The sequence below is a fragment of the Macaca thibetana genome, chromosome X (assembly GCF_024542745.1).
Source record: "Macaca thibetana thibetana isolate TM-01 chromosome X, ASM2454274v1, whole genome shotgun sequence".
NCBI classification, from domain to species: domain Eukaryota; kingdom Metazoa; phylum Chordata; class Mammalia; order Primates; family Cercopithecidae; genus Macaca; species Macaca thibetana.
The window spans coordinates 76,785,465-76,811,745 of NC_065598.1; the positions used below are offsets into that span (position 1 = coordinate 76,785,465).

The 26,281-nt window shown below is 38.8% G+C and overlaps 3 protein-coding genes across 5 annotated transcripts in view; 2 read left to right on the forward strand and 1 right to left on the reverse strand.

The window, feature by feature from the left end:
• The window catches only part of SH3BGRL (SH3 domain binding glutamate rich protein like), a 523,004-nt gene that overhangs the window by 29,700 nt on the left and 467,023 nt on the right, over positions 1–26,281 (forward strand). The window lies entirely within an intron of this gene.
• LOC126946313 (40S ribosomal protein S24) overlaps positions 12,195–26,281 on the reverse strand; it is a 1,171,839-nt gene continuing 1,157,752 nt past the window's right edge. For all 3 annotated transcript variants that reach the window (XM_050776448.1, XM_050776447.1, XM_050776449.1), the window contains exon 2: positions 12,195–12,701. In XM_050776448.1, the coding sequence (XP_050632405.1) occupies positions 12,296–12,688 (393 nt within the window). In that variant the 5' untranslated portion in view covers positions 12,689–12,701 and the 3' untranslated portion in view covers positions 12,195–12,295. The remainder of the gene's footprint in view (positions 12,702–26,281) is intronic.
• LOC126946311 (histone H3.3A-like) lies at positions 21,476–22,277 on the forward strand. Its single transcript, XM_050776444.1, has one exon. It carries the CDS (start codon positions 21,494–21,496, stop codon positions 21,902–21,904), a length of 411 nt encoding a protein of 136 aa, XP_050632401.1. The 5' UTR covers positions 21,476–21,493; the 3' UTR covers positions 21,905–22,277.

Below are 26,281 nucleotides of genomic sequence, written 5' to 3' on the forward strand. Positions count from 1 at the left end.
ATCCCAGGTGGTTCCCCTCCCCCCCCCCCAGAAACTGGCAAACTGATCCTAAAACTATTTTGTAAATGAAACGTACCAGAATAGTCAAAACAGACTTGAAAAAGAACAAAGTTGGAGGACTCACTTCTTGGTATCAAAACTTACTACAATGCTTTAGTGTTTAAGACAGTGAAATACTGGCATAAGGATAGACATAGATCAATAGAAAATAATTGAGGGTATAGAAGTACACCTTCACATTTCTAGTAAATTGACTTTTGACAAGAATTTCAAAAGAGTTTAATGGGGGAAGGAATAAGGAATAGTCTCTTCCAGAAATGGTGCTAAAACAACTGGATATCCACATGAAAAAGTATGAATTTGGAGCTCTACTTCACACCATATACAAAATGAACTCAAACTGGATCAAAGACATAAATGTAAGAGCTAAAACTATGAAACCATTAAAAGAAAGCATAGATGTACATCTTCATAATCTTGGATTTGAAAATGGTTTATTAGATATGACACCAAAAGCTCAAGTTAAAAAAAAGTATATATACACACACACACACATATATATATATATATAAAAATTAGACTTCATCAAAATAAAATACTTTTGTGTGTCAAAAGGCACTATCAAGAATATGGAAAGAAAACCGACATAATGGGAAAATTATTTGCTAATTATGTATCTGACATAAGGAGCTTGAATATATAAAAAAAACTCTTAGAAATTAAAAATAAAAAGGTAAATAACCCAACTAGAAAATAGACAAAAACATTGAATAATTACATGAAAAGGTCCTCAGCCTCTTTAGCCAAAAGAGAAATACAAATCAAAATTACTTCATACACAGTATATAGGCTGTTATCAAATAGATAATGAGTGTTGACATGGATGTGGCAAAATTGGAACCTTCATATGCTGATAGGAATGTAATTTGGAACCTTCATATGCTGCTTTGGAAAATTATTTGGCAGTTCCTCAATTATCTAAACAGAGTTACCCAACAATTCCACTTCTGGATATATACTCAGGAGAATTAAAAACATATGCCCATCTCAAAAATTGTACATGAATATTCATAATAGCAAGAAAGTGGAAACAACTTAAATGTCCATCGACTGATGAATGGTAAACAAATATAGCATATTCACACAATAAAATATTATTCCACAATTTAAAGAGAAGAAGTACTGATGTATGGTACAAACATGAATGAACTTTGAAAATACTATACTAAGTAAAAGAATTCATTCAAAAAACACCACATATCACATGTCCAGATTAGAATAATTATTAAGATAGAAAGTAGATTATTGGTTGCCAGGACTGAAAGACTTGGGGTAAAATGGGGGTGATTGCCAATTGATGTAGGTTTTGGGGGGAAGTGATGAAATGTTCTAAAATTGATTGTGGTAAGACATAGAGAAACTGGAGCAAGATGGTGGGATAGGACTCTCCAGCAGTCATCTCCCTGCAGAAACAACAGTGTGAACAACTCTCCATACATGAAAATACCTTCACAAAATCTAAGAGAACCAGATGAGAGATCACAGTACTTGGTTATAGCATAATAAAAAAGATGCATTGGAGAGGGTAGAAAGAACAGTGTGACATTACCTGCATTATCTCTTCCACAACTTCATGCAACACGGAGTGGAGACACATACCATCCTCTTGAGGAAAAGAGAGAAACTTTGCCTTAGACCCCAATACCGAGCCTGCCACAGTAAAACCCAGCACTGGGCACACCCCATGGTATCTGACTCCAGACTGGTCCCTCGGACTGAGTCTACAAACCTGCCTCGATGCCAGAGGAAAACACTTAGCCCCTGCAAAATGAACTCAACTTTTAGCCTGTGTCACTGATGGCCAACTACAACTGTAAAAAGAAACAAAAAATACTATATAATGATAAAATGGTCGATTTAGCAAGAGGATATAACTATTGTAAATATAAATGCACTCAACATTGAAGCATCTACACACATATTACACATGTGCAAATATTAATCAATCTGAAGGGAGAGATAGACTGCAAAATAATAACATTATGGGACTGCAACTCATCACTTTCAACAGCAGACAGATCATCCAGACAGAAGGTCAACAAAGAAACATCAGATTTAAACTGCACTCTAGAACAAATGTACCTAACAGATATTTATAGAATATTCCATCTGACAGCTGTAGAATACACATTCTTCTGAACTGCATGTGCAACACTCTGGGAGAAAATATATATATTTTAGTCCACAAAACAAGTCTTAACAAATTTAAGAAAATTGAAATCATATCATGTATTTGTTTTATTTTTTTGAGACAGGATCTCACTCTGTTGCCAAGGTTGGAGTGCAGTGTTGTGATTATGTCTTACTGCATACTCCACCTCCTAGGCTTAAGTGATCCTCCCACCTCTGCTGGGACTACAGGTGTATACCATCATGCCTGCCTAACTTTTTAATTTATCTATCTATTTATTTATTTATTTATTTATTTATTTATTGAGACAAGATCTCGCTACGTTATCCTGACTGATCTTGACCTCCTGAGCGCCAGCAGCCCTCCCACCTCAGCCTCCCAAAGTGCTGGCATTACAGGCATAAGCTACAGTGCCTGGCCTCAAATATCTTTTTGACAAAAATGGTATAAAACTAAATTCAGTAACAGAAGGAACTGCAGAAAATACATAAATACATGTATATTAAACAACATGCTCCTAAATAACCAATGGGTCAATAAAGAAGTTAAAAGGGAAATTAAAATTATTTTTCAGATATTACCTGCATTACCCCTTAAGGTCATTATTCCATGAAAATGGAAACACAATGTACTAAAACCTATGAGATACAGCAAAAGCAATTCTAAGAGAGAAGTTAATAGCAATACACACCTATATCAAAAAAGAAGAAGAATCTCAAATAAACAACCTAATGTTGCATCACGGGGAATAAGAAAAACAAGAACAAACTAAACTTAAAATTAGTAGAAAGAAAGAAATAATAAAGATTGAAGCAGAAATAAAACAGAATCTGTAAAAACAATATGAAAAATCAATATAAAATCAATAAAATGAAGAGTTGGATTTTTTGAAAAGACAGACAAAATCAACAAACCTTTAACTAGACTAAGAAAAGAGAGGAGGCTCAAATAAAATAAGAGATGAACAAAGAGATATTAGAGCTGATATCACAGAAATACAAAGGGTCATAAGAGACTAGTATGAACAATAACATGCCGACATTTGATAACCTAGAATAAATGAATAATTTATTTGACACATATCCTACCAAGATTGAATTATGAAAAATAGAAAACCTAAACAGAGCAATAATAAGTAAGAAGATTGAATCAGTAATGAAAAATCTCTCATTAAAGAAAAGCACAAAGCTGATGGCTTCACTGTTGAATTCTACCAAAGATTTAAAGAACTGATACCAATTCTTTTCAAACTCTTCCAAAAAATTGAAGAGGAGGAAATACTTCCAAACTCATTCTGTGAAGCCAGCCTTACCATAATATCAAAACCAGACAAAAAAAGAAAGCTGTAGGCCAGTATCATTGATGAACATAGATGTAGAAATTTTCAAAAAAAATGAGCAAACTGAATTCAGTAACATATTACAAAGATCATTCATCATGATCAAATGAGATTTCATCCCAGGGATGCAAGGTGGGGTCAACAGATGCAAATCAACATACATAATATATCATAGTAACAGAATAAAGTATAAAAATTTTATGATCATTTCAATACATGCAAAAAAAAGCATTTGAAAAAAATCTAACATCTTTTCATGATAAAAACTCTCAACAAATTAGGTATAGAAAATATGTATCTTGGCCAGGCATGGTGGCTCACACCTGTAATTCCAGCACTTTGGGTGGCTGAGGCAGGCAGATCACTTGAGGTCAGGAGTTCTAGACCAACCTGGCCAACATGGTGAAACCCCATCTGTACTAAAAATACAAAAATTAGCCAGGTGCGATGGTGCACACCTGTAATCCCAGATACTTGGGAGTCTGAGACACGAGAATTGCTTATACCCAGGAGGTGGAGTTTGTGGTGAGCCAAGATTGTGCCACTGCACTCCAGCCTGGATGACAAGAGTGAGACTCCATCTCAATGGAAAAAGAAAAGAAAAGAAAAGAAAATATGTATCTTAACAAAGTAGATGCCACCTATGACAAATCTGCTAACCTCGTATTCCACAGGGAAAAACTGAAAGCTTTTTTTCTCTGATATCTGGAACAAGACAAGAATACCTACTTTTGCCACTTCAATTTAACATAGTCCTGAAAGTCCTATCCAGGTCAATTATGAAAGAGAAAGAAATAAGACAGTGAACTATCTGAAAAAGAAATAAAACAATCTCATTTATAATAGCTACAAAAAAAATCCTTAGGAATAAATTTAACCGAGGAGGTAAAAGATCTATGCTGAAAACTATAACACACTGATAAAAGAAATTGAAGAGGGGAGAAAAAAATTGCGGATAGGAGACAGGGCTAACATGCAGCTCCTGCTTAGATGGACAGAACAGCATCTGGACACTCACACTGTGAACTTTTGCTCTAAGAACCACCGCAGGAGCATAACAAGAAAACCAAAAAATTCACAGACCCTTTGAAAGAAGTGGCTTGCCACTGGGAACGTTGCAAGAGAGACAAAACCCCCGAAGACAAAAGACATACTCTCTTGGAGTGCTATGGCCCTGCCCATCACCTGAGAAACCCAAGCATTCATTCAGGCCAATGTAGGACAAGATTATATCCCTCTTCTACTCCTGCAGCTAGTACTCCCTTGAAAGCACCACCTCCTGGCTAAAAGCCAACCAACTCAAGCAATTAAAACAAGTCATAACAGAAGAAACCTGCGCCAAAGAAGGATAAAACAACAACTAATTCCACCACCTGCAACACGCTGGGTAAACAGAGTGTTGCACATGACAACTTCACTGCTAACATAACCAGCATTTGAGAAAACCAGCACACTAAACAAAAACTACAACCAAGGACTCCTACAGAATTGACTTCACTCCACTGCCATGTTCACTGGAACAGGTGCTGGTATCCATGGCTAGGAGACCTAAAGATGGATCACATCACAGGTCTCTTTGCAAACATTCCCCAGCAACAGTCTGGAGACTGGTAGCCCCGCTAGGTGGCTAGACCCAGAAGAGCAATAGCACCCACAGCAGTCTGGCTCTCAGGAAGTTCTATCTATAAAGGAATGGGGAGAGTACCACATCGAGGGATCACCTCATGGGACAAAAGAATCTGAACAGCAGCCCTTGAGTTCCAGATATTTCCACTGAAACAGTCTACCCAAATGAGAAGGAACCAGAAAAGTAATTCTGGTAATATGACCAAACAAGGTTCTGTAACACCCACAAAAGATCACATTAGCTCTCCTGCAATGGATTCAAACCAAGAAGAAATCTCTGAATTTCCAGAAAAAGAATTCAGAAGATTGATTATGAGGCTACTCATGGAGGCACCAGAGAAGGATGAAAACCAATTTAATGAAATTTAAAAAATAACAGAATATGGATGAAAAAGTCTCCAGAGAAATAGATCTCATAAAGAAAAGACAATCACAACTTCTGGCTATAAAAGACACACTGAGAAAAATGCAAAATACACTGGAAAGTTTCAAGAATAGAAGCAAACAAGTAGAAAAAAAGAACTTCAGAGCTCAAAGACAAGGCTTTTGAATTAACCCAATCCAACAAAACAAAACCAAAAAAAGAAGATTAAAAAAATAAGCAAAACCTCCAAGACATTTAGTATTATGTTAAATAACCAAACATAAGAATAACTGGTGTTCTTGGCCGGGCGCGGTGGCTCAAGCCTGTAATCCCAGCACTTTGGGAGGCCGAGACGGGCGGATCACGAGGTCAGGAGATCGAGACCATCCTGGCTAACAGGGTGAAACCCCATCTCTACTAAAATACAAAAAAAAATTAGCCGGGCGAGGTGGCGGGCGCCTGTACTCCCAGCTACTCGGGAGGCTGAGGCAGGAGAATGGCGTGAACCCGGGAGGCGGGGCTTCAGTGAGCTGAGATCCGGCCACTGCACTCTAGCCTGGGCAACAGAGCCAGACTCTGTCTCAAAAAAAAAAAAAAAAAAAAAAAGAATAACTGGTGTTCTTGAAGAAGAAGATAGATCTAAAAGTTAGGAAAACATATATGAGGGAATAATTGAAGAAACAATGCCTAGTGTTGCTAGAGATCTAGACATCCAAATACAAGAAGCTCAAAGAATACCTGGGAAATTCATTGCAAAAAGTTAATCACCGGGGCCGGGCGCGGTGGCTCAAGCCTGTAATCCCAGCACTTTGGGAGGCCGAGACGGGCGGATCACGAGGTCAGGAGATCGAGACCATCCTGGCTAACACGGTGAAACCCCGTCTCTACTAAAAAATACAAAAAACTAGCCGGGCGAGGTGGCGGGCGCCTGTAGTCCCAGCTACTCGGGAGGCCGAGGCAGGAGAATGGCATAAACCTGGGAGGCGGAGCTTGCAGTGAGCTGAGATCCGGCCACTGCACTCCAACCCGGACGACAGAGCGAGACTCCGTCTCAAAAAAAAAAAAAAAAAAAAAAAAAAGTTAATCACCTATACACATAGTCATCAGGTTATCTAAAGTCAAGGCGAAGAAAAGAATCTTAAGAGCTGTGATGCAATAGCATCAGGTAACTTATGAAGGAAAACCTATCAGATTAAGAGCAGATTTCTCAGTAGAAACTTTGTAAGCCAGAAAAGTTTGGGGTCTTATCTTTAGCCTCCTTAAAACAATGATCAGCTTTGAGTTTTGTATCCATCAAAACTAAGCTTCATAAATGAAGGAGAGATGAAGTCTTTTTGAGACAAACAAATGCTGAGAGAATTGGCCACTACCAAGCCAGTACTAAAAGAACTGCTAAAAGGAGTCCTAAATCTTGAAAAAAAGCCCTCGAAATCCACCAAAATAGAAGCCCCTTAAAGCATAAATCTCACAGGACGTATAAAACAATAACACAGTGGAAAAAAAACCAAGATATTCAGGCAACAACTAGCATGATGAATAAAACAGTATCTTATATCTAAATACTAATATTGAATGTAAATTATCTAAACGCTTCACTTAAAAGATACAGAATGGCAGAATGAATAAAAATTTACCAATTTTTATTCTGCTGTCTTTGAGACAGTCTGCTGTCTCAAAGAGAAAGTCTGCTATCTTTTTTTTTTTTTTTTTTTTTTTGAGACGGAGTCTCACGTGCAGTGGCGCGATCTCGGCTCACTGCAAGCTCCGCCTCCTGGGTTCACGCCATTCTCCTGCCTCAGCCTCCTGAGTAGCTAGGACTACAGGCGCCCGCCACCGCGCCTGGCTAATTTTTTGTATTTTTAGTAGAGACGGGGTTTCACTGTGGTCTCGATCTCCTGACCTTGTGATCCGCCCGCCTCGGCCTCCCAAAGTGCTGGGATTACAGGCTTGAGCCACCGCGCCCGGCCGAAAGTCTGCTATCTTTGAGACACTCACCTGACACATAAGAGCTCACATAAACCTAAGGTAAAGAGGTGGAAAAAGATATTCCATGCAAATGAAAAAAAAAAAAATGGAGAAGGAATAGCTGTTCTTATACTAGAAAAAACAAAGTTTAAAGCAACAACAGTTTAAAAAGACGATGAAGGACACTGTGTCATGATAAAAGGGTCAGTACAACAGGAAAATATCACAATCCTGAATATACATGCACCTAACATGGGAGCTCCCAAATTTATATAACAATTACTAGTAGACAAAAGAAATGAGATAGCAACACAAAAATAGTGGAGAACTTTAATATTCCACTGAAAGCACTAGACAGGTTATCAAGCCAGAAAGTGAACAAAGAAACAATGGACTTAAACTATACCCTAGAACAAATGAACTTAACAGATATTTACAAAACATTCTACCAAACAACTGAAAAGTATACACTCTTTACAACAGCACATGCAACTTTCTCCAAGATAGACCATATGATAGGCCACTAAAAAAGGCTCAGTACATTGTTAAAAATCTAAATTATTTACTTTATTTTATTTTATTTTATTTTATTTCTTTTTATTGAGACAAAGTCTCCCTCTGTTGGCCAGGGTGAAGTGCAGTGGCACAATCTCGGCTCACCGCAACCTCCACTCCCTGAGTTCAAGCAATTCTCCTGGCTCGACCTCCTGAGTAGCTGGGATTATAGGTGCACGCCACCACACCCAGCTAATTTTTGTATTTTTAGTAGAGATGGGGTTTCACCATGTTGGCCAGGCTGGTCTCAAATTCCTGACCTCAAGTGATCCACTTGCCTCAACCTCCCAAATGCTGGGATTACAGGTGTGATCCACCACGCCCGGCCAGAACATTGAAATTATATTAAGTATCCTCTTAGACCATGGTGTAATAAAATTAGAAATTAACTCCAAAAGGGACCCTCAAAACTATACAAATACATGGAAATTAAATGATCTGCCCCTGAATAATCCTTGGGTCAACAATGTTTTTTTTTTTTTTTTTTTTTTTTGAGACGGAGTCTCGCTATGTCGCCCAGGGTGGAGTGCAGTGGCCGGATCTCAGCTCACTGCAAGCTCCGCCTCCCGGGTTTTTACGCCATTCTCCTGCCTCAGCCTCCCGAGTAGCCGGGACTACAGGCGCCCACCACCTTGCCCGGCTAGTTTTTTGTATTTTTTAGTAGAGACGGGGTTTCACCGTGTTAGCCAGGATGGTCTCGAACTCCTGACCTCGTGATCCGCCCGTCTCGGCCTCCCAAAGTGCTGGGATTACAGGCTTGAGCCACCGCGCCCGGCCGGTCAACAATGTTATCAAAATGGAAATTAAAAAATTATTTGAACTGAATGATAATAGTGACAAAACCTGTTAAAACCTCTGGGATACAGCAAAAGCAGTGCTAAGAGAAAAGCTCATAGCATTAAGTGCCTACATCAAAAGGTCTGAAAGGGTACAAACAGACAATCTAAGCCAACACCTCAAAGAACTAGAGAAACAAGAACAAACCAAACCCAAACCTAGCAGAAGAAAAAAAAAATGATAAGAACAGAACTAAATTAAATCAAAGCATAATTATACAAAAGATAAAAAATCAAAAAGTTGGTTTCTTGAAATGATAAACAAAATTGATGGACAATTAGTGAGATTAACCAAGAAAAGAAGAGAGAAGGTCTAAATAACCTCAATTAGGAACGAATGGGAGATATTACAACTGATACCACAGAAATACAAAATATTATTCAAGGCTACTATGAACACCTTTATATGCACAAACTTGAAAACCTAGAGGAGATGGATACATTCTTGAAAATATACAACCCTCCTAAATAAAACCAGAAAGAAATAGGAACTCTGAACAGACCAATAACAATTCATGACATTGAAACAGTAATAAAAATTGCCAACAAAAAAAGTCCAGGACCAGATGGATTCACAGCTGAATTCTATCAGACATTCAAATAAGAATTGGTACCAATCTTATAGAAATTATTTCAAAAGATAGAGAAAGAGGAAATCCTACCTAAAACATTCTATGAAGCCAGTCATTACCCTAATACAAAAACCAGGAAAGGACATAACAAAAAGGAAAACTACAAACCAAATATCCCTGATGAACATAGATGCAAAAATTCTCAACAAAATATTAGCTAACCGAATTCAGTGCATATCAAAGAGATAATACATCGTGATCAAGTGAGTTTTATGCCAGGGTTTCAGGGTTACACATATGCAAGTCAATAAATATGATACACCACATAAATAGAAGTAAAAACAAAAATCATGATCATCTCAATAGATGCAGAAAAAAGCATTTAACAAAATCCAGCGTTCATTTATGGTTAAAACTCTCAGCAAAAAATGGCATAAAGGGGACATACCTTAAGGTAATAAAAGCGATCTATGGAAAACACACAGCCAATATTATACTGAAAAGATAAAAGTTCAAAACATTCCCCTGAGACCTGGGATAAGACAAAGATGCCCACTTTCATCACTTCTATTCGACATAGTACTAGAATTCCTAGCCAGAGCAATCTGACAAGAGAAAGAAATAAAAGGCATCCAAATTGGTAATGAGGACATCAACCTGTTGCTGTTTGCCAATGATATGATCATATAAATAGAAAGCCCTAAAGACTCATCCAAAAATCTCTTAGATCTGATAAATTAATTCAGCAGAGTTTCAGGATACAAAATCAATGTACACAAATCAGTAGCACTGCTATACACTAATAGTGACCAAGCTGAGTATCAAATAGAGAACTCAAAACCATTTACAACAGCTGTTAAGAAAAGTAAAACTTAGGAACATACCTACCAAAGAGGTGAAAGGTCTCTATAAGGAAAACTACAAAAGAATGCTGAAAGAAATCATAGATGGCAGAAACAAATGGAAACACATCCCAGGCTCATGGATGGGTAGAATCGATATTGTCAAAACGACCATACTGCCAGAAGAAATCTATAAATTCAGTGCAATCCCCATCAAAATACCATTATAATTCTTCGTAGAACTAGAAAAAACAATCCTAAAATGTATATGGAACCAGAAAAGAGCCCACATAGCCAAAACAAGACTAAGCAAAAGAACAAATCTGAAGACATCACATTAACCAAGTTCAAACTACATTATGAGGCTATACTTACCTTGTAATGTAGTCTGATAGTGGTGTAAAAACAGGCATACAGACCAATGGAACCGTGAATTAAAAAATAAAGCCAAATATTTACAGCCAACTGATCTCTGACAAGGCAAACAAAACATAAAGTGGGGAAAGGATATCCTATTCAACAAATGGTGCTGTGATAATTGGCAAGCCACATGGAGAAAGTGAAACTGTATGCTCATCTCTCACCTTATACAAAAATCAACTCAAGATGGATCAAAGACTTAAATCTAAGACCTGAAACCATAAAAATTCTAGAAGATAACATTGTAAAAATTATGCTAGTCATTGGCCTAGGCAAAGAGTTCGTGAACAAAAACCCAAAAGCAAATGCAACAAAAACAAAAACAAAAATAAATAGACAGGACCGAATTAAACTAAAGAGCTTCTGCACAGCAAAAGAAATAATCAGCAGAATAAACAGACAACCCACAGAGTGGGATAAAATATTTGCAAACTGTGCATCTGACAAAGGACTAATACCCAAACTCTACAAGGAACTCAAACAAGTCAGCAAAGAAAAAAAAAACATAATTCCATAAAAAAATTGGCTAAGAACATGAATAGACAATTACCAAAAGAAGATATACAAGCGGCCAAAAAACATATAAAAAATGCTCAACATTACTAATTATCAGGGAAATGCAAATCCAAACCACAATGCAATACCACCGTGCTTGTGCAAGAATGACCATAAGTAAAAAATTAAAAAAAAAAATTAGATATTGGTGTGGATGTGGTGAAAAGGGAACTGCTTGTGAGAATGTAAACTGTACAACCACTGTGGATAACAGTATGGAAATTCCTTAAATAACTAAAAGTAGAACTACCATTTGATCCAGCAATCTCACTACTGGGTATCTACCCAGAGGAAAATAAGTCATTATATGAAAAAAACACTTGCACACAAATGTTTAAAGCAGTACAATTTACAATTGCAAAAATATAAAACCAGCCTAAATGCCCATCAACCAATAAGTGGATAAAGTAATGTGATATGCAAGATTATATATACATATGTGTGTGTGTGTGTGTGTGTGTGTGTATCTATATATCTATATAGATATATAGAGTCTCATTCTGTTGTGTGTATATATAGATATAGATATATAGAGATATAGATATATAGATAGAGAGAGTCTCACTCTGTCACCCAGGCTGGAGTGCAGTTGTGTGATCTTGACTCCCTGAAACCACTACCTCCTTTTTTCAAGTGATTCTCATGCCTCAGCCACTCGAGTAGCTAGGATTACAGGTGCATGCCACCATGCCCAGCTAATGTTTGTATTTTTTAGCAGAGACAGGGTTTCCCCATGTTGGTCAGGCTGGTCTGTAACTCCTGCCTTGGCCTCCCAAAGTGCTGGGATTGCAAGCATGAGCTACTGTGCTTGGCCTAAATGTGTTATACCATGGAATACTACTCAGCCATAAAAAGGAATAAAATAATGGCATTCACAGCAAGCTGATGGAGTTGGAGATCATTTTTTTTTTTTTTTTTTTTTCACATGAAAGTTTTTAGTTTATTAATCTGCTTGTGAAAAATCCAAAATGGACACAGGTAGCCTTTACTGCAGCACCTTTACTCTTTCGGCTGTGATCCAATCTCCAGCTCACTTTTTGCCAGCACCAACATTGGCCTTTGCAGTCCCCCTGACTTTCTTCATTCTGTTCTTGCGTTCCTTTCGTTGCTTTCTTGAGGTCTTTTTCTTCTCATACAGGCCATGTCTTGCAAGTCTATGTTTGGGTTCATTTTTCTTTGCATAATCCAGGGAGTCATAAATCATGCCAAAGCCAGTTGTCTTGCCACCACCAAAATGAGTTCTGAATCCAAATACAAAGATGACATCCGGTGTGGTCTTGTACATTTTGGCTAGTTTTTCCCGAATTTCTGTCTTAGGCACTGTTGCCTTCCCAGGGTGAAGGACGTCAATGACCATTTGTTTCCTCTGAAGTAGTCGGTTGGTCATGAACTTTCTAGTGCGGATAGTTACGGTGTCGTTCATGATGGCTGCCTATCTTCAGACACTCAGGGAGGAAAAGAACGGAGATCATTTTTCTAAGTGAAGTAACTTATGAATGGAAAAACAAACATTATATATTCTCACTTGTATGTGGGATCTAAGCTATGAGGATGCAAAGACATACGAATGACATAATGGACTCTGGAGACTTGGGGGGAAGGGTTGGAGGGAGTGAGGAATAAAATACTACACATTGGGTACAATGCACACTAATCAGGCACACTAATGGGTGTACCAAAATCTCAGAAACCTCACCTAAAAAACTTATCCATGTAACTAAACACCACCTGTTCCTCAAAACTAGTGAAATAATAATAATAATAAATTTTGAAAAGTAATCAAAGAAGACACAAATAAATGGAAAGCTATTCTGTGTTCATAAACTAGAAGAATTAATACTGTTAAAATATCCATACCACACAAAGTACTATCTAGATTTAATGCAATTTCTATCAAGACAATTATGACATTCTTCACAGAAATAAATTTGTGCATTTAGAGCAAATAAATTTTTCACAAAGGTGCCAGAAACACAAAATGGGGAAAGGGGGCTTTTTAATGTATGGTGACATAAAAACCAGATATCCGCCTGTAAAATTAGATTCTTATCTCTCACCATACACAGAAAGCATCTCAAGATGGATTAAACACTTAAATGTAAGACCCGAAACTATTAACTGAAACCATGAAACTTCTAGAATTTAACATTGAGAAAAAGCTCCATGACATCGGTCTGGAGAATGATTTTTTTAGATAAAATCTCAAAAGCACAGATAGCAAAAACAAAAATAGTCAAATGAAATTACATCAGACTAAAAAGCTCCAGCACAGCAAAGGAAACAATCAACAGAGTGAAGTGACAACCTATAGAATAAGAGAAAATATTTGCAATCTATACATATGATAAGGGATTAATATTTAAAATATATAAGGAACTTAAACAACTCAGTAACAAGAAAACAACCTGATTAACAAACAAAAGGATTGAATAGACATTTCTCAACAGAAGACATACAAATGGCCAACAAGTATATGAAAAAATACTCAAGAAAACTAATCATCAGTAAAATGCAAATCAAAACCACAATGAGATGTCACCTCACTCCTGTTAGAATGGCTATGTCACATTTTGGTGGTTTGTGCCTTCTGAAATTCATATAGAAATTTCACACTAATTTTAACAGTATTAAGAGGGTGGGAAATCTGACTATGGTGTTTGGGTGGAACATTAGTGGGTTTATAAGAGGAGAAAGTGATACCTGAGCTAGCATGGTTAGCCCTCTTGTCATGTGATTTCCTGCACCATCAGGGACTCTACAGAGTCCCCACTGGCAAGAATGTTCTCACCAATGCAGCCTGTCAATCTTGGACTTCCCAGCTTCCAGAATCATGAGCTAAATAAACCTTTATTTTTTACAAATTACCTGTCTCAAATATTTAGTTACAGCAACATCAAGCAAATGAAGACAAGCTATTGTCAAAAAGACAAAAGATAACAAGTGTTGGCAAGCATGTAAGGAAAAAGAAACTCTTGTAATAACACTGTTAGTGGAAATATAAATCAGTACAACCTTTATGGAGAATTGTATGGAGGTTCCTAAAAATGTTAAAAATAGAGCTGCTATATGATGTTACTACTGGTTATATAGCAAAACAAAATGAAATCAGTATGTACAAAAGGTATTTTCACTCCCACGTTTATTGCAGCATTATTTACAGTAGCCAAGATATGGAATTAACCCAGCTGTCCATCAACACATAAATGAACAAGGAAAATATGGTATATACACATTGGAATACAAAGAAGGAAATCCTGCTATTTGCATCAACATGGATGAACCTGGAGGATAGTAAGTGAAATGAGCCAGGCACAGGAAGACAAATATCACATGCTTTCACTCATATATGCGGTGAGTATAATGGTGGTTCCTAGAGGCTGAAGTGATTAAGAGGGAGAGGGTATGGGAGGATATTGGTCAAAGAATACATAATTACAATTAGGGGGAATAAGTTTAAGAGATCTACTTATAGCATGATTGCTATAGTTAGTGAAGATATACTGTATTCTTGAAAAATGCAGAGAGAGTGCATGTTAAGTGTTCTCACCACAAAAATGCTATGTGAGGTAAAAGATGTATATAGACTTCAAAATATGTCATAGATGATAAATATATAAAATTTTATGTCAAATATATAGTGAAAAATTAAAGTAGGTTGTGGTTATGATTGCATAACTCTGTGAATGTACTAAAATCCATAGAGTTGTGTATTTTAAATAAGTAAAGTAGGGGCCAGGTGCAGTGACTCACACCGTCATCCCAGCACTTTGGGAGGCTGAGGCAGGCAGATCACTTGAACTCAGGAGTTCAAGACCAGCCTGGGCAGCATGGTGAAACCCTGTCTCTACAAAAAATTAAAAAATTTTTAAAAAATAGCTGGGCGTGGTGGTGAATGCCTGTGGTCCCAGCTACTTGGGAGGCTGAGTTGGGAGGGTTCCTTTAGCACAGGAAGTTGAGGCTGCAGTGAGACGAGATCGTGCCACTGCACTCCAGCCTGGGTGACAGAGAGAGACCCTGTCTAAAAAATAAAGTCCAGGCACTGTGGCTCATGCCTGTAATCCCAGCACTTTGGAAGGCCTAGGCGGGCAGATCACGAGGTTAGGAGATCAAGACCATCCTGGCTAACACGGTGAAACCCCATCTCTACTAAAAATTCAAAAAATTAGCCGGGCATGGTGGCGGGCGCCTGTAGTCCCAACTATTCGGGAGGCTGACGCAGGAGAATGGCATGAACCCAGGAGGCAGAGCTTGCAGTGAGCCGAGATCGTGCCACTGCACTCCAGCCTGGGTGACAGAGCAAGACTCCGTCTCAAAAATAAATAAATAAAATAAAAAAGTGAAGTATATTATATTGAATTATATCTCAATAAAAATAAAAAACTGGTAAATAGCTAAATATTTATATAAGGAATATATTTGCTGAAGTATATGAGGGGAAGTGGTTAGTAATGGAAACAGAATATAGCAAAACCTTTGAAAGGGAAGGATATTTTTACTAGCTTTTTTGTTTGTTTGTTTGTTTGTTTTTTGAGACGGAGTCTAGCTCAGTCGCCCAGGTTGGAGTGCAGTGGCGCGATCTTGGCTCACTGCAAACTCGCTCCCGGGTTCACGCCATTCTCCTGCCTCAGCCTCCCGAGTAGCTGGGACTACAGGTGCCCGCCACTACGCCCGGCTAATTTTTTTGTATTTTTAGTAGAGACAGGGTTTCACCGTGTTAGCCAGGATGGTCTCGATCTCCTGACCTCGTGATCTGCCCATCTCAGCCTCACAAAGTGCTGGGATTACAGGCTTAAGCCACAGTGCCCGGCCTAGCTTTTTTTTTTTTTTTTTTTTTTTAAAGGAAGTCTCGCTGTGTTGCACAGCTGGAGTGCGGTGGCACAATCTCGGCTTATTGCAAGCTCCGCCTCCCGGGTTCAAGTGATTCTCCTGCCTTATCCTCCTGAGCAGCTGGGATTACAGGAGTGTGCCACCACACCTGGCTAAGTTTTGTGTTTTTAGTAGAGACGGGGCTTCATCGTGTTCAGGCTGGTCTTGAATTCCTGACCTCAAGTAATCCACCTGCCTCGGTCTCCGTGCTGGGATTACAGGCGTGAGCCACTGCACTTGGCCTTTTATTAGCTTTAACACACTAAATAATGAGTAGCTTTGGAAGCTAAACATACTCTCTTTAAAGTAATGGCAAAATTAAGTTTAATAATTAAAGGTGTTAATATTACCCTATCATTTTCCATTTTCTAGACCGTACCTTCTTGTAGTTCTTTTCTAGTTTGTTCCAACAGTATAAACATATTCGACCAGATATATGTGGTCACAATTGTAGAATATATTCTGCAAAGACTTATCATTACAACTCTCCTCTCTCCAAAGAAAACAGTTTCATTTGGGGGCATGTTTGTTAATTAGCCCTACTGAAAGGAGATTCTACTTCAGTCTTTTATTGCTGTAATGACTTAGAACAAAGTGTACTAAGAGATGGAGTCTCGCTGTGTCGCCCAGGCTGGAGTGCCCTGGCACGATCTCGGCTCACTGCAACCTCTGCCTCCTGGGTTCAAGCGATTCTCCTGCCTCAGCCTCTCGAGTAGCTGGGATTACAGGTACCTGTCACCATGCCGGCTACTTTTGTATTTTTTAATAGAGACGGAGTTTCGCCATCTTGGAAAGGCTGGTGTTGAACTCTTGACCTCAGGTGATCCACCCACCTCGGCCTCCCAAAGTGCTGGGATTACAAGTGTGAGCCACTGCGCTCTGCCTGAAGGTATTTTTTAAAATAATATTTTAAGTACTTTTTGTAGCATAACCCTTCTTTCTCTAGATTCACCGTATTTAGTTACCCTCTAGCATTTACTACCTGTGGTTATATTTATTAAACCTAATAATAAATAAAGCAGAATCTTTTAAAACCAATAAACTGCTTTGTAGACATTGGCATTACTACTACCCTATCTAACAAATAAAAAGATTGAGGACACTCAAATGCCATATGGGCATAGAGTAGCACCAGTGTAGAGAGATTATCCATAGCTAGGTTATGTTCCTGAAATGGCTCTGCTTTCATTCAAAGCCTCCAGGGTATTTCTACAGGCATAGTAAAACACAGGGAGCAAGTCTGCAATAATGGCAAAAGTCTATGGGAAATTTGTATGCTTTGTGGTTTAGTTCACAAACTCATTCTCTTTTTTCAGCCATTCCAAATCTTTATGCTTTTGAGATTATGGGACCCTCTTTTATTTATGTTTATGTTCCCATATTTATTTAATAAGTAAGACAGAGGCTTCAGTTCCATCCGGATCCTTCAGATAACTAAAGCAAACCTAAATATGAAGTGGACTTTTCCTCTCCCCGCCCTCTCTGGCAGAAGTAAGCCATAATGATTTTCTTAAACATAATCCTCCAGCTGATAATCCTCCAGTGATATACGCTGGGTTAATTTCACTCAGAGAGTGTTCTGTCCCCAAATGACTTTGCCATGTTTACCTTTTACTTAATTCCTTTTGTACACCAGAAGACTGGTGTACTAAGAGATTGTGTCTACCTAATTAACTTTACAATTATGAAAACCAGTCAGTTTCAAACCTGGAATACTCAGTGAGGTATGCTCTCATGTTTACCTTCTCTAAACATGAAAGTTTTAGATAAATAGATTAAAGTAATGCTATTTATGCCAATTGTCTTCATCCATAAGATAGTGGGGTTGGAAGGATGTTTAGTATTCTGGGTTTTTTACATGGGCCTGCACTCTTTTTCTTTATGCTCTCGTATGTGTCTTTCATTGCTACTTCGGAAGGTAATGACATATATATAATTTAAAGCTTGATTTTTGACATCATTTTTCTACAGGAGCATTATACCCTGGAATACCAGTTCCTTGATGAAGAGATTGGACTTTTTTACTGAATTCTACATACTTCTCTAAGTACCTGGTATCTAGTGGCTTCTCAGCTATTACTAATACTTGTTATGTCCCGGAAATGTTTAATAATTACCTGTTGCTTTTTCTTAAGGATAGCAGTCAAGTAAAATGAAGACTGCTGAGGTGAAAAACAGACACACAAAAGCCTAAGTAGCTGAGAGTCCTCAGTTCACTGGAGACGCCAGATATCTTCACAATTGTAAAGACAAAAACAAAAAATTTGAAAAATACCAAAAGGAAAAATAAGTGCAAGCCAAAACAGGGAATGACAAAGGAAGCCACCTGAAGATGCCTTCATCATTTGAACATTTCTCAGTTGCTATTTTACTTTTTAAAAGTAGTCTGTTATTTAAGAGTCAATTGCATTTATCTGTGCCTCATCTCCCCTATTTATTATCTGTCTCCTCAAGGCATTGGACAATGTTAACCACATTCCTTTTAACTCCCAAGAACATTGAGCCTTATGCATCAAGTGAAAGCAGTTTATAAGCCCTTCGTTACATTTTCCCGGAAACTAGATGAAAGTGTTTTAAGTAAGGAGAACTCACTTAAAATGGTAAACTTGTCTATTTCTCTGCATGGTTGAGGACCTCTAGCTGCTCCAGGCTGCAGTTTGTGTCCTGCCATCCCTGCAAAACTTCTGCCTGATATCTGCCTTCACCACCACCCAACCCAAGACAACTCTGATTCTGGGAAGCTGAGCTCTCTGTTTTTTTTTTTTTTTTTTTTTTTTTTTTTTTGAGACGGAGTCTCGCTCTGTCGCCCAGGCTGGAGTGCAGTGGCCGGATCTCGGCTCACTGCAAGCTCCGCCTCCCGGGTTTACGCCATTCTCCTGCCTCAGCCTCCCGAGTAGCTGGGACTACAGGCGCCCGCCACCTCGCCTGGCCAGTTTTTTGTGTTTTTTAGTAGAGACGGGGTTTCACCGTGTTAACCAGGATGGTCTCGATCTCCTGACCTCGTGATCCGTCCGTCTCGGCCTCCCAAAGTGCTGGGATTACAGGCTTGAGCCACCGCGCCCGGCTGAGCTCTCTTTTTTCAGTGCAATTTATCTCTCCCTGTGCCCTGGGAGAGGCCAGACAACAGTTCTGAGAGACACTGCCAGCAAGTTGTTTATGCCAGGAGGGTGTTACCCTACCTGTGGCCTCACTGCAGAGCCCTCTATGGAGAGGGGATGTATCTGATTCTGATGTTCTTTTACAAATCAAATTTCTACATTTTAATTTTTGTACCTCTTCTCAGACTCTGCATTGTATGATATAATATTTATTTTATTATTAAAAATGGTGAAGTAACCAGCACATTGCTTTTTCTATCTTAATATCGACTATCTTAATTCTGTAAAATTATAATGTAAGTCTTGAGTGAAGTAGTCATTGCAGTATTTTATAATCCTAGTCATGTACCATAGCTTTCTCAAGGGGAAAAGTATTATAGTTATCTCTTCAATATTTGCTTGTGTGAAACAGTTATTAACACCGTTTGTAGCTAATCCTGTCTGTAGTGACTGTTTTGAGAACCCTAAATCTCTAATTTAAAGGCCCGAGATTTTATCAGTTTGTATGGAACCTGTGTTTGCTCCTTGGTCCTGGTTTCTTAATAAACTTATGAAGATATTTACCATGGATTTCTGAAGATTTAGAGTACATGTGAGGGGATTCAGTACAAATTACAGGGATTCAACACATTGACAACAGGAAAAATGTAATGAATTGTTAGGTGGGGAATGATGTGAAGTAATCTAAATAAAAGCCTATATTATATTTGTTAGCTGACTTAGTTTATCTTTGTTGTCACTGAGGAAGCATAATTTATCTTCAGTAATTAAGTTATCATACAAAGCCTAAAAATTAATATTCTCTTGGTAAACAAAAGAGTATCTGAGACAAGTCTCAATCATTTTAGAAGTTTCTTTTGTCAAAATTAAGGACATGCCCGTGACAACGCCTCAGGAGGTCCTGAAAATATGGGCACAAGGTGGTTGAGCTACAACTGGTTTTATACATTTTAGGGGGACATAAAACATCAATCAATACACATAACATGTGCATTCGTTCGTTCTGAAAAGGCAGGACAACTAAAAGTGGGGGCTTCCAGGTCATAGACAGATTCAAAGATTTTCTGATTGGCAATTGGTTGAAAGAGTTATTACAGCCGGGCGCGGTGGCTCAAGCCTGTAATCCCAGCACTTTGGGAGGTCGAGACGGGCGGATCACGAGGTCAGGAGATCGAGACCATCCTGGCTAACACGGTGAAACCCCGTCTCTATTAAGAAATACAATAAACTAGCCGGGCGAGGTGGCGGGCGCCTGTAGTCCCAGCTACTCGGGAGGCTGAGGCCGGAGAATGGCGTGAACCTGGGAGGCGGAGCTTGCAGTGAGCTGAGATCCGGCCACTGCACTCCAGCCTGGGTGACAGAGCGAGACTCCGTCTCAAAAAAAAAAAAAAAAAAGAGTTATTACTTAAAGACCTGGAATCAATAGAAAGGAATCTGGGTTATAATAAGGGGTTGTGGAGTTGTGGAGACCAAGGTTTTGTCATGTAGATTAAGCTCCCAGGTAGCAGGCTTCAGAGAAAATAGATAGTAAATATTTCTTATTAGATTTAAAGAGGCTGTTCTATCAGTCTTTTTTTTTTTTTTTTTTTTTTTTTTTTGAGACTGAGTTTCGCTCTTATTGCCCAGGCAGGAGTGCAATGGCATGGTCTCGGCTCACTGCAATCTGTGCCTCCTGGGTTCAAGCAATTCTTCTGCCTCAGCCTCCCAAGTAGCTGGGATTACAATAAGCACGCATCACCATGCCCAACTAATTTTTGTATTTTTAGTAGTGACAGAGTTTCACCATGTTGGCCAGGCTGTTCTTGAACTCCTGACCTCAGGTGATCCACCCACCTTGGCCTCCCAAAGTGCTGAGATTACAGGCATGAGCCACTGCACTTGGCCTTGTTCTATCAGTTTTAAGGTGTCTGTGTTGATGTGAATGCTGGTCAGCTGTGAGGCATGTCTGACACTTCTCCCTCACTTTTCATTATGGCTGAAACTAGTTTTTCAGGTTAACTTTGGAATGCCCCTAACCAAGAAGCAGGTCTGTTCAGATGGTTGAGGGGCTTAGAATTTTATTTTTGGTTGATATCCTCCCCTTTCTGGCCAAGATTTGCCAGAAGTTACATTGATGGCCACCAAACTTCTGTTTTGACCCATAGTATTACTAAGGCGGCATGGCTGCCTGGCCCAGGTCCATCCTCTCCCTCAGTGGGAACCCTAGGGCCAAGGGACTTAGAGCCAAAAGATTTATAGCCAGTAAGTAAGGAGGTCTCTGTACCATGGCTCCTACGAAGCAGACTGCCCGCAAATCGACTGGTGGTAAAGCACCCAGGAAGCAACTGGCTACAAAAGCCGCTCGCAAGAGTGCGCCCTCTACTGGAGGGGTGAAGAAACCTCATCGTTACAGGCCTGGTACTGTGGCACTCCGTGAAATTAGACGTTATCAGAAGTCCACTGAACTTCTGATTCGCAAACTTCCCTTCCAGCGTCTGGTGCGAGAAATTGCTCAGGACTTTAAAACAGATCTGCGCTTCCAGAGCGCAGCTATTGGTGCTTTGCAGGAGGCAAGTGAGGCCTATCTGGTTGGCCTTTTTGAAGACACCAACCTGTGTGCTATCCATGCCAAACGTGTAACAATTATGCCAAAAGACATCCAGCTAGCACGGCGCATACGTGGAGAACGTGCTTAAGAATCCACTATGATGGGAAACATTTCATTCTAAAAAAAAAAAAAAAAAAAATTCTCTTCTTCCTGTTATTGGTAGTTCTGAACGTTAGATATTTTTTTTCCATGGGGTCAAAAGGTACCTAAGTATATGATTGCGAGTGGAAAAATAGGGGACAGAAATCAGGTATTGGCAGTTTTTCCATTTTCATTTCTGTGTGAATTTTTAATATAAATGCAGAGGCGTAAAGCATTAATGCAAGTTAAAATGTTTCAGTGAACAAGTTTCAGCGGTTCAACTTTATAATACTTATAAATAAACCTGTTAAATTTTTCTGGACAATGCCAGCATTTGGATTTTTTTAAAACAAGTAAATTTCTTATTGATGGCAACTAAATGGTGTTTGTAGCATTTTTATCATACAGTAGATTCCATTCATTCACTATACTTTTCTAACTGAGTTGTCCTACATGCAAGTACATGTTTTTAATGTTGTCTGTCTTCTGTGCTGTTCCTGTAAGTTTGCTATTAAAATACATTAAACTAAAAAAAAAAAAAAAAGATTTATAGCCAATTTAAATGTTCTAGGCCAAACAGGAATGGACATCAACAGGCATTTATTAACCCTTAAAATTTTGTATATAAAAGTCACCAAACAAAAAGTCAAATGTGAGGTTACAAAACTGATTTATCTACTTTTAACTTCTATATAGGGAGCTACTGTGGTCTTGGTTTTAGTTACAATGTAACAATTATCTGTACAAAACATAAGCCTTGTTAAAACTTTTTGGCTAAGGAGTTTAGAGACTTGTGCCACAACGCTTTTTGCCCTCTTTTAGCAATTTGTCCTAAGGTGGCTGATAATGTTTTTAAGTATATATCTATCTGGATAAATATCATAACTGGGACTATTATACCCAGTAGGCTTCATCACAGGTATCTTTATATCCTCTCAGTAATAATTTTCTTTTAATTCTACAGAAAGCAGAAAATTCTTTATGGTTGTGATGGATGAAATGGTGCCATGCATGTAATTATCCAGAAGACAAAGTCCCTTATTTTGCAAGCTGTATAGGCATCCAGGTACCCATCCTTGATTTGCAGGGTCTGAATTAATTCTGTTCCTCAAAACTGGCCCTTATAATCTCACACACCCACTTCTTCTGGGATAGTCCCTGGGCCTAGAGGAAAGTTGTTTGTATAGGTTTAGCAGCAGGACATTTGCAGTGAAAAACTAACTGGATCCAGTGGGATTCAAAATGACAAAGATTTGCAGGCCTTTTCAAATCATCTCTAGTCTTCTGAATACATGATTCTGATTTTCTCAGAAGAAGTAAAACTACGAGAAATAAATAACAATAGTTTGACAATAGAAAGAGAATGTGCGTGTCAGAACAGAAAAAGGAACCTATTCCATTAGGATGCCAACTAAAAACATGAAGAAAATTATACTGATACTCTTTAGAATATTATTGTAGCCCAGAAATAATTCATGATTCAATTTTCACTCAAAAACAAAATTCAAGGCTGTAGTCTAGTAAAAGGTGTTATAGTTTTCCTTTGAAACAATTTCTCTCCTCTAGTCCTCCTTTTCTACTAAGGAGAAATTACAGTAAGACCAATTTGTGTGTGAAATAAGTTTTAGGCTTATTATACTTGGCCTGATTATTTACACAAAGTGCAGCAAGAATTGTTTGACGATATAGGCTCTTTTCAAGTAGGCTTTGCTGAACTTTACCTAAAAATGTGTTATTCTAGTCAAAGCCTTGGAAAAATAACCAGAGTCTCCAATTGTCTTATTTTTTTTTTTTTAAAAAAAGACTCTTAGTAAACTTATGCAAATTATATTGTTATGAAATCAGAATATGCATGAACAGTTTCCAAATTTTGGAGACCTCAGATAGAGAGAAAGGTAAATTTGCTTATAAAAACATACTTTACCCAATTGCTCTAAACTATAAATAACTAATAAATACATAAATAAATAAATAAAAATATTTTCATGACTCTCCTTTAACCAAATCAGCAGGCTTTCAAACAAAATGTTGTTTGTTCACCTTGGAACTGCCATTCACAAGCCAACCAGCTCTTGTCAGATGAGAGCTGTTTATCTGGCACTGAAAAATCTAGCAGCTATTCACATTGCTAGAGCCAGTCCTCAGGGAAAAAGAGGCTCCCTGCTAATGAATACCTCCTCCTTGCATCCCCAGATAGCATGATCCTATAAAAACCACATTCATTTTATCATGGCAATCTTAGGGGCACTATTATTTTTGTTAGCATAGGGGTAGCTTTAGTTAGTATTCCATAGCAAGGCAGTAAATATACCTTAAGTGGAAATTCTCCAGTCCAAACTTCCAGTAGTTATCATTGGAAAGTGCTCACAGGCATTTGTCATAAGCCCCAATAAACGCTCCACAAAGAGCTATCAAATGAAGGATTTGTCCTGACCAGCACTCTAGCTTCCACCCTATATTCTGTAGGCTCAGGCAATCTTACTAGTTCCCATTTAGTGTATCCAATGAACATTTCTCAAAGGTCAGATTTACATGCCTTCAGTTTTATGATACTAGATAGGGAAAACATCCCCTAGTGAGATACAATTCCCATTTTCATAGGAAATTTAGGTAAAGGAGTCACAACTACCTTACAGAAAGCCTGTTTAAGCGTCTCAAATTTCATAATCCTATCAGTCTTTACATTTTTATGTTCTGGTCCCGGGAACTTTTCTTCTCTACTACCAGACCATTTGACCATTTCTGGTGGAAAAGGATTTGGGTTCCCAGCATGGAGTTGAGCCAAGAGACTCAAGCTCATTTGTCAATCTTTACCTTAACTCAACTCAGCTTTGCCCCCAGGTAATGTTAGCTTGCTCATTATACCTTTTCCCTTTTGTTTTTTTCTTAAATACCTCCAACATGGGGCAAATGTAGGAAAGTGATGTGGGACCTTTTAATGTAGAGGGGACCCAGCAGGGACTCCCTTTGTTTCACCCAACCTTTGATAGTGTTGTAAAGACCTTTGCCGTAACTCCATCAATTTTCATTTCATTTCATTTCTTAATAAACATCTAACGATTTCCACCATTCTGGGATGAGTCCTTTGACTCCCTTTTGCCTTTCCCTTTTTTTTTTTTTTTTTTTTGAGACGGAGTCTCGCTCTGTCGCCCAGGCTGGAGTGCAGTGGCCAGATCTCAGCTCACTGCAAGCTCCGCCTCCCAGGTTCACGCCATTCTCCTGCCTCAGCCTCCCGAGCAGCTGGGACTACAGGCGCCCGCCACCTCGCCCAGCTAGTTTTTTTGTATTTTTTAGTAGAGACGGGGTTTCACCGGGTTAGCCAGGATGGTCTCGATCTCCTGACGTCGTGATCCGCCCACCTCGGCCTCCCAAAGTGCTGGGATTACAGGCTTGAGCCACCGCGCCCGGCCGCTTTTGTTGTTGTTAATTACTGTAATGTTCTATTAACATCTGTAAGACCCACGAAGGACAGAAAATTTGATAAGGCTTCTTAAACAGTTGTTTGATTCTGCAGACGTAATGTCATCCAGGGTGCCCATATAGAAGGGGCCCCCTTAACCACAGCTTTTACCATGATCTGGGTAATAGGCATATTCAGTGGAAACATATCTTAGTTATCATAAAGCCAGTCCCACATGGCTTGCATATAAGGAATATCAGCTACTTCATCCGGGATGCTACACTTGGTATTTTATAGAGAGAGGTGGGAAATCCCCTTCTCAGGGTAAACAGACCTTAAGTGGCATTCATCCAATCCACTGGGCTGATTGTTCTCTCACAAATAACCTGCTCTTCATCTGGATCACATATAATCATCAGTGATTGTCTAATAGTAAGCTATGGGTTCTGTAACAACCCAAACATGCTCTTTCATTCTGTAGCATTTAAAATATAAGATACTGCCCTTAAAGTAGTTATTTTTACATTCTATTAAAGGGTTCTCAGGAAGTGGATGACACAAAACTACAAAATGGAACAATTTCTTTACATTATACTCTATGGTTGGTTTTGCCCTTCCCTCACATTGACTATCTTCTTGGTAACCACAGGTTTGAGAGTTACTTTCTGTTGCCGTGCATAATTCTGCCCTTGGGGTGCAGCTTTCAGGCTGGTGGTGTAAACTCAGACTGATTTAAATCTGAGCTCTGTCTAGCATCAAGGTCCAACTCAGCATTATTACTATCATTATTATTAGACAGAGTTTTGCTGTCGTTGCCCAGGCTGGAGTGCAATGGTGCAATCTCGGTTTACTGCAACCTCAGCCTCCTGGGTTCAAGCGATTCTCCTTCCTCAGCCTCCCAAGTAGCTGGGGTTACAGGCATGCACCACCGCGCCTGGCTAATTTTGTGTTTTTTGTAGAGATGGCATTTCTTCCTGTTGGTCA

What these genes read in the sequence shown, in the direction of transcription:
- LOC126946311 (XM_050776444.1), top strand. Translation starts at nt 21,494, where the DNA reads ATGGCTCCTACGAAGCAGACTGCCCGCAAATCGACTGGTGGTAAAGCA.